At 41.5% G+C, this 9,321-nt stretch overlaps 1 protein-coding gene across 1 annotated transcript; it reads left to right on the forward strand.

Moving 5' to 3' along the window:
* The first annotated feature begins 520 nt into the window (after positions 1–520).
* BECN2 (beclin 2) lies at positions 521–2,851 on the forward strand. Its single transcript, XM_044379884.1, has 2 exons — positions 521–1,679; positions 2,826–2,851. The coding sequence occupies exons 1-2, from the start codon at positions 521–523 to the stop codon at positions 2,849–2,851; spliced, it is 1,185 nt and encodes a 394-aa protein (XP_044235819.1).
* The last annotated feature ends 6,470 nt before the right edge of the window (positions 2,852–9,321 follow it).

Raw genomic sequence — 9,321 nt, forward strand, 5'->3', positions numbered from 1 at the left:
CCCTTTGGGGGGTTGCATCAGGGTGAGGAAAAGCATACTTTGTATAGTAGATCCTTTCCACCCATCACTCCAGGGATCATGGAGAAGCCCATGGGTGAAGGTGGCAGGAAACAGGGAGAGAAGTAGCTGGGAAAATGAGCAGAGGCCTTGGTGTCAGGTTAAGATAATGGGACTTTATTTTAAGGTAAGATAAGAGCATAAAACCATTTTAAGGAGGAAAGTACCATGATCAGAGCTTAATTTATAAAGATTACTCTTAAGATTATGCCTTGGAATTGTTAAAGGACAAAGTGAGATGATCAGATTTTCCTTTTAGAAAGAATCACTTGTCTAAAAGGAGCTAAAGGAGGCCTAGAGGTATCTAAGGAGGGTACCAATGTAAGGTTTGAAGTAGAAGAGTGACAGGATGAAATATGCATTTTAAAAGAATCACTACTTTCAAAAAGCTTAAAAAGGTATAAATAGATAAGTGGGCACCCAGAGGAAACTTGGAATTAGAGTGAGAGCCAAGGCCTCCACCATGTCCTTCACCCGCTTCATTTGCCAGGGCTGCAGGCAACCCATGAAGCTGGATCAGTCCATGGGGACCTTGGGTCTCGAGACCACCCAAGAATCTGCAGCTTCCACATTCACCTCAGCTCAGAAGGAGCATGGCCCTCCCTCCAAGGTGGAGACGGACAGTGAGAAGCTGCAGGATGGTGCCTCCTATTCTATCCTCCCTGGCAATGGCAAGATGTCAAGAGATAGTTCTAACAAGTTCATCTTGCTTGGAAAGTTTGACTCTGCAAGAACGCTCAGTAACATCCAGAAGACTGCGAGGGACATTTTTGACATCCTCACTGGTGAAGAAGATATGGACCACCCCCTATGTGAGGACTGTACCGACAAACTTTTAGAACAAGTGGACACCCAACTCATTATTGTAGAATCTGAGAACCAGAAGTACAAATATTGGATGGGGAGGATACGTGAGGAGGAGAAGAAGACACTGCAGGGGGAGTTGGAGGGCCTGCAGTTGGAGGAGGCGACGCTGATGCAGGAGCTGAAGGAGGTGGAGAAGAACCGAGAAAGAATAGCAGCAGATCTGGAGGCAGCCCGGGCAGAGACGAAGATGCTCGACCAGCAGGACGAGCAGTACTGGAGGGATTATAGTAACTTGCAATGGCAGCAACTGGAACTGCAGGACCAGCTGAAGAGCATAAAGCACCAGCTGAGACATGCCCAGATCCAGTGGGGCCGGCTGACGAAGACCAACGCCTTCAATGCCACCTTTGAGATCAGGCATGATGGCCCTGTGGGCATCATCAATAGCTTCAGATTGGGCTGCCTCCCCACCATCCCCGTGAGCTGGAAGGAGATTAACATGGCCTGGGGCCAGACAGCCTTGCTGCTCCTTGCCCTGTCCAACAAGATTGGGCTGGAGTTTCAGAGGTATCGACTCGTCCCCTGTGGAGAGCGGTCCTATCTGAAGTCTGTAACAGCTGACCCCGTTGAGCTGCCGTTGTTCTACATCGCAGGGCACAGAACTTGCTTGCATGTCAAATTTGACCAGGCAATGATGGCTTTTTTGGACTGCATGCAGCAGTTCAAGGAAGAGGCTGAGAAAGGCAAGTGGGGTCTTTGCCTGCCCTGCAGGATTCATGTGGAGAGTGGCGTAATGGAAGACTCCAGAAGCAGCGGTGAGTTCTATTCCATCAGAACCCACTTGAACACAGAGGAGCAGTGGACAAAGGCACTCAGGCTCATGCTTATAAATTTTAAGCATAGTCTCGCTTGGGTCTCTTTAAGATATCAAGAATAGCTTTTTCTTTTATGAGGGAGAGGGAGTATTTTTGCTTTAAAATATTTGATTTGTGAAAAATATCAGAAACTGTAAAATTGAAAGATATACAACATGCTTATAATTTTAAAAATAAATGGCAACCCAAGCATTAATTGTTCAGAGCAAACCAAAAGCCATTATTATCTACCCCTGAACATCTTTGTCCTCCCTTCCTTGTACTTTGCTGTTCCCTCCCTCCCCATCTTAACAAACATTCAAAATGTCAGCAAAGATTGAATTACAAGATGACCAGATAACTAGTACAGAAAAAGGATCAAGAGATGCAGAGGGAAAGCACTAGGGTGGGGCTGAGGGAAGGGGCTGGTGAGGAGAAAGCTGGAGTCTTCATAAACGTATTTGGGCCACTCACATATGTAGTGGGACTTTTGTGGGGAGGGCGAATATTCAAAGATATTAAGTTTCTGCTGCAATATATATAGTGTAAATCCCTCCTTCATCCCTGAAAAGCTTTCAGTGAATTTCTATATTTTCTTCAGTGATTTCAAAGTCAGAAGTGTGTCATATTGGGTTGTGCCATTATGTTGAGACTGATCTGGTGGGGGTGTGGCTGAAGAGGACTGGTAACATCTTGGCTGATAGGTCAATCCAGTCATCAGTTGAGAGTCATCAGGTGAACTCTTACAGAGACCTGAAGATTTAAAAGGAGTCAGCAGGGGTGGGGGCACCTGGATGGCTCAGTTGGTTAAACGTCTGCCTTCAGCTCAGGTCATGATTTCAGGGTCCTGGGATCGAGCCCCAAGTTGGGCTCCTTGCTCAGCGGAGAGTGCTTCTCCCTCTGCCCCTCCCCCCACTCATGCTCTTGCTAGCTTTCTTGCTTTCTTTCTCAAATAAAATCTTTAAAAAAGTAAAAGGAGTCAGCCAGAGAACTTTTTAAAAATGCAAATTGTATCCTATTTTTTACCTGCTGCTGCCTTGCTCCCAGGATAAAATTCAGCCCTGGGTCCCTCCGTGTCTCTCCAGGCTCACCTTACACTTCTTCCAGCATCTTCTTATTCCAACACGTACTAAGTCCAAAGTTCCCCTGCCCTTTGCCCAAGCTCTTCCTTACGTGTCAGGGTCTTGTAACCAAACTAAACTTGCTGGGAGCTACTTTAGCTTTGTAGTGTAGTTAGCGCCTAGGATAGCACCGGCCTTATACATAGTAAGCACCTATGAATAGAAATCATTGTGGGAAATGAGAAAGGAAGGTGGTTCATTTGTCACAGACTAGGACACCAGGAGATCGATTAAATGAAGGTCTAAGTCTATGATGGAATACCATGTAGATATTAAGATGTTATAGAAAAATATTTAATTATGTAACATTTAATGGCAATGCTTATATTAAGGAAAAAGATTAAGTTATAAAACATAATATGAAAACTCAGAAAAGTAGAGAAAAATGCAAAAAAAAATGTATCCCTTGAATATAATGGTACTTACATAAAAGCTTTGTGTTTAAAAAAACTCTCTCCCCTTGTGATTAGGAAAGAAGATACTGGTTATCAGCATTTCTGTTTAACATGTGTCGGTGATCCTAGCCGGTGCAATAAATAAAAAATTAAAGGTCTAGAGACTAGAAGGGAAAAAATAGATCAGTTATTTTCATATGAAATAACTATAACAGTATCAAAACTAATCAACAGATAAATGGTTAGAATTAAGTCAATTAAGAAATTCAGTGACCACAAAGTAAATACAAAAATAAAAAATATTTTTATATAAAGGCAACAATTAGAAAAAGACCTTTGAGGGGCACCTGGTGGCTCAGTCAGTCAAACCTCCAGCTTTTGATTTCTGCTCAGGTCATGCTCTCGGGGTGGTTGAGATGGAGCCCTGCCTAGGGCTCTGTGCTCAGCAGGGGACTGCTTGAGCTTCTCTCCCTCTGCCTCTCTTCCTCCTCACACGCACGTGCTCTCTCTCTCAAATAAATTTAAGAAAAAAGAACTTTAAATGGTTCAAATCATTAAATACCTAAGAATAATCTGACACAGGGGATGATAACATAGAAAGCTATGTTATCAATTGCCCCTAAAGCAGAGGTTGGCACATTTTTTTCTATAAAAGACCAAATAGTAAATATTTTAGGATTTTTGGTGCATGTGATCCTGTTGCAACTACTCAATTGTAGCAACTACTTGTTTGGGCTCCTAAAGAGTAAAACCAGCCACAGAAAATACGTAATGCTTATTTGTACTGGGTATTTGTAAAGCTTGGGCTTCAATCAGCAACTTGCAATAAGTAAGATATAACACAACTTCCAGATCTTTGAAGATTTGTCTTAAAGAAGAGGTTAGTATCAGGCATCAGGTACAAGGGGACAAGTTTATCATATTTTTTTCTTTTTTTTTATAGGGGTGGGGAGAGGGAGAGGGAGAGGGAGAATCCCAAGCAGGGTCCATGCCCAGTGCAGAGCTCAATGTGGGGCTTGATCTCACGACCCTGAGATCATGACCTGATCCGAAATCAAGAGTCAGACACTTAACCAACTGAGCCACCCAGGCGCCCCCATCATATTTCTGATGATCATTCCATATGCGCTGATTTGCAAATCTTTATTTCATCACTCTATTTCAAATGTCGTTTTATACCTATACAACCCCAATATTGTAGCCATTAATACAATTATCAGTTATAGCTTGGCTTCACCTAAAACTCGGGGAAAGAAACTGATTTACCTGTTGTCTCAAATGTTTTTCAGCAGTAGGTTTTGCCCATTTTAAGTTACCTATTGAGGGGAGGAGTGAGGTGAAAGGGACAGAGATGGATGTAACACTTTTCTGAGCATATTTTTTGTAAAGGTTTAACTTTTGAATAGTATAAAAATGTTTCATATATTTAAAAAATGTAAAAATACGTCAAAGGGAAATAAAAAAGCAAGTGTAAAACTGATAATATAAACCTAATATCAACTTTCAACATCACAGAGAAAAAGATTAAGTACTTTTGAAAACAGTAATGTGACAGCACATTCTGAGTAGCTATACTCTGAGATTAAAAGTATTACCGTCAGGGGCGCCTGGGTGGCTCAGTGGGTTAAATGTCCGACTCTTGATTTTGGCTCAAGTCCTGATCTCAGTGTGGTGAGATTGAGGTCTGCATTGAGCCCCGCCTTTGGGCTCCATGCTCAGCGGGGAGTCTGCTTGAGGCTCTCTCTCTCCCTCTCTCTCTGCTCCTCCACCCCGCTCCCTCATGCTCTCTAAAATAAATAAATACATCTTAAAAAAAAAAAAAGTACTACAGTTAAATATTAAGCATTGCCCTGTAGTTCTATTGGGAGTAGTGACACAATTTATAATTTTAAATTATTTTATGTATATTGTAAGATAAAGCTGTCAGTATTTGGACTGGAAATATTAGTATGAATTCTTGTGTGTGTTGTGTGTTTGGTTTTTTTTAGCTCTGTTTCTTCAAAGGGTCTGGAAGCAATATCAAGCCGGTCCCCATAAGTGCCCCCAGTCACCAGATCTTGGTTTCTAGGTCCCATTCCCCAAGAAAAGGACACTCTCAGGGAAAAGATGGAGCGCACGCTTCATCATTTCCCCTCCCATGTTGGATTTTAGCCATATCAGTGACCCCAGATCAAGACACGTGAGTGTTTTTCTCCTTCCATTTCTGGTATCACTGAGAAGTCATGGATTCTTTCTCAGGAGGAACCGCAGTTCATTGCCAGACGATAAGGGAATATTGTTTAGAGCAAATGCCACTTCATAAATGTAGAAGGAACAATAGCATAGAAAATAACCCTTTTGCAATCCCTGAGGAAGTCGTTGACTCGGGTAAGGGTGATCAGAGATGCAGAAGCAGGGTCCTGGGGGCAAGGGTACTTGTGGCGTACCCAGTGTTACCCCACAGACTGAGCGACTCACTGACGTACGTTTATAATGGAGACGTTTGCTGCCGCACTTTACGCAGGTTATCAAACTTAACATCACTCATCAGGAGATGACCTAATGTGTCTCCTGACGGGATGTATTAACCTCACAGCATTGCTTGTGAAGTCTCGTTATGGGGCAAGTTTGATGTGACTCTTACAGAGCCCCTACACCGATTTTCCAATTTACTGGGTCAAACCAAATACCATTACAAAGAAATAAACAGATTAATCTAGAATGTGAGATTTTCTATGGGACGCTTGGACGAGGTTTCAAAAAGTCATCTTTTTTTTTTTTTCCAGTAGGAGGGTTGTATTAGATTAACAGAGACAAGCATGAGGTAACAACCAAATGTAATGTGAACTCGGAGAAGGAAATATTGCCAGCCGAGCAGGCCTGCCGCTAACAAGCTAGGCCACGGAGTTCTGACCCACGTAACCTCACAGAACAAAAATCAGGTCACTCTGTGACCAGGATAGAGCAAGACAAAAGCCAGACCTCTCTGTAATCCTCTCTAAGGACAGACAAAAACAAGAATGTTGTCCAAACCACAAAAATGGCCCAAAGTCTCCCTTCCCTGCTTTGTTCCTCCTGCTTCTAGAAAAAAACATTAAGAAAATCATAGAATTGCCTTTGCGTTTTGTCAGCACGCAATCCAGAGCAAAAGCACCACGCCCTGACCCCTTACCAAGGAGCATTTTCAGCCTTTCACAGGGCTCCTCCCTACCCCACCTTCCCCGTCCTTGCAAAGAGCCAGTCAGTCCAGCGTTGTTCAAGGCACGTTCCCACGCAACCGGGCAGCAGGGCATCGACGACTCAGACTAGATTCTGGTTTGGAGAAAATAAGAGAACTGTAAGACATTTTGGGGAAGAATTATGGAAATCTGAATATAGTCTGGTATTAGGTGGTGTGTAGAAAATCATGAATTTTCTTAGGTGTGATAATGGTGTTGTAATGTTGGAGAATATAATTTTAATGTATATATTTAGGCTTAAGATGTGTCTTCAGTGGACTTTGAAGTGAGTCAGCAATTTAAGAAAATGTATTCAGGTGGCTCAGTCAGTTAAGTGCCTGCCTTTGGCTCAGGTCATGATCCTGGAGTCCTGGGATGGAGTCCCTCATCAGGCTCCCTGGGCAGGGAGCCTGCCTTCTCCCTCTGCCTCTCTATCTCTCATGAATAAATAAATAAAACCTTTAAAAAAATGTATTCATAAAACCATCGTGAGATGTTGAAAGCTGGTGGTAAGTAGGTATGTATTTATCATACAATTTCTTCAACTTATTTTTTCAAGGTGCACTTTTTTGAGATAACTGTTGTATAACATCGTATCAGTTTAAAGTGTACAACATAAAGGTGTGATGTATGTGTCTATTGCAAAATGATCACCGCAGTAAAGCGTAGCTGACACCCATTGCCGCACATAGTTAAGCATTTTCTTGGGATAAGAACTTCTACTCTTAGCAACTTCCAAATACACAATACAGTGCTGTTAACTCTATCACCATGCTGTGCATTACATCCTTAAAACTTATCTTATAACTGAAAGTCTCTATCTTTTGACCCCATTCACCATCCCCTGCCCGCTTCCCTACTAATCTGTATTCTGTATCTGCGTTTGGGGTGTTTTTTTTAGATTGCACATATAAGTGAGATCATACAGTATTCATCTTTCTCTGTCTCATTTATTCTTTAACTTTTTAAAACATTTACAAAAGACCCACTTTTATAAATTTTTTTTAATCTTGAAAAATGTCAGATTTAGAAGTTGAAAAAAAAATCCCAACTCCCCGGCTCGGCCACTTAAAAGCTAAATGAATGGAAACTGGGTACTCTTTTTAAAGTTTAATTTTCTTTCCTATAAAACAGATAATAGTATTAATCTCACGTAATTGTGGGGATTCAGTGGTAATATTTAAAGTGCTCAGTAAAGTGCTTGGCATTTTATTACTATTATTATCATCATAATTATGAAGATGTTGTAAATATTAATATGTGCTTAAATTTGTGAGTATTTGTATGACTTATATGACTATTCCTACATCATAAATTTCTGGACAGGGAATTTCTGGGTGGACAAATATGAATATTTTTTAAATTTAAAAAAGTTTATACCAAATATTTTTCTACATGAGTATGTCCCAATGCACCCTAACGCTTGTGGGTCTGTAACAGAAGTACAAGTGAAGGTGTGCATATCATATGTGTAAATACTTGAATCAAGCAGCAGACTGTTCAGTAAAGTATGTTCTATCCTCCTACTTTGACAAATACACCATCATTATTACCTAGAAGTCCAGTTTCAAATTTAGAGTTTTTGGAGTCCTTGAAGTTGGAGGCTGGGAAGTTCTGGGTCCATGGCCCCGGGGCCATCTTCCCTCTCCCTCCCACCCCTGGTCGGACTCTACAGAGTCGAGGCAGAGTTTCATGTGCTTCCCTGTGAACTCACTGGCTTCAAGCTTCATATGCAAGTTTATCCAGAGCCCTGCAATCAGCCACCTGTTGGCTACCCCTCCGGGTCAGAGATGCACATGCCAGCAGCACAATCTGCCTTTGGGAAAATGGTCTAAGGAAATGAGAGTCCTGTGTAGTTCCTGACATGGCCACTAGGAGTGCAGGGCCCTAGATGTCTGGAGAAGGATCTAGAAGGGGTGCAGAGGGGGCTCCGGATGAGTCCGCTGCCTTAAGGCTATAGAATATTCCCCACGATGGGGAAGTCCACAGCACATCAGGGCCTGAATGGGGTCCTCTAAATTACAAAGAGGCCTCTCTTGCTTCTGTTTTAGGGGGTGCTGGATTTACCAGTTTATATTCCCACGGAACATGTGAATTCCATCACATAATAATTAGCACTGGATGATATCAACCTTTAAATATATTTATCGATCTATTACATGAAAAAACCTCAGTGTTGTTTCAACTTGAATTTCTGTAATCATTGTTAAACATTTTGGTGTTTACGGGCCTTTTGGATCTTAATTTTTAATTTATTTCTATTAAGTAGAAAGATCTTTTCATATATAAGGGAAATCAGCAGTTTGCCATATGAGTTACAAGTATTTTTCTCCTCTGTTTTCCCTTCGATTATAATTATAGGGTTGGTTATCTAGAAATTTTTATTTTCGTTTTTTTATGTGGTCAAGACTGGTAGTCTTTTCCTTATGGGGTTTGTGTCATGGTGAGAAGGGTGGTCTCCATGCCAACATTATCAGATTATACACCCACGCTTTGTTTTCCTCTGGTACATAATAGTTTCATTGTTTTTACATTAAAATATTTGATCCATCTGGAATTTATTTTTAACATGAGATTTGATTTAGGACTCATGGTTCCCTTTCATTCCAAATGGCAAGCTCCTTGTCTCAACTGCGCTTATTAAATAATCCATCCTTTGGCATGGACAGTCTGACTTGCATGTGGTATAACCACACCTTAACTCCTTAACAACACTCTGCAGTCCTCAAGGACAAAGACTGCCTTTCTTCTCTTGGGACCCCATGTCAATGGGCAGATCCTAGGTGCTCAACAAATACTTGGGAAAATGGGATAATTTGCTGGCATCTAGAAAGAAAGTAGTAATTGCAAAGATGAAATGAAATCATAAAGTTCTTAGTATAGCATTGCT

The sequence above is a fragment of the Ursus arctos genome, unplaced genomic scaffold, assembly GCF_023065955.2.
Source record: "Ursus arctos isolate Adak ecotype North America unplaced genomic scaffold, UrsArc2.0 scaffold_2, whole genome shotgun sequence".
NCBI lineage: Eukaryota > Metazoa > Chordata > Mammalia > Carnivora > Ursidae > Ursus > Ursus arctos.

Coding starts and splice junctions, on each gene's coding strand:
- BECN2 (XM_044379884.1), top strand. CDS start 521: ATGTCCTTCACCCGCTTCATTTGCCAGGGCTGCAGGCAACCCATGAAG. Junction 1,680..2,825: donor GGAAGACTCCAGAAGCAGCG/GTGAGTTCTATT, acceptor CACTTCTTCCAG/CATCTTCTTATTCCAACACG.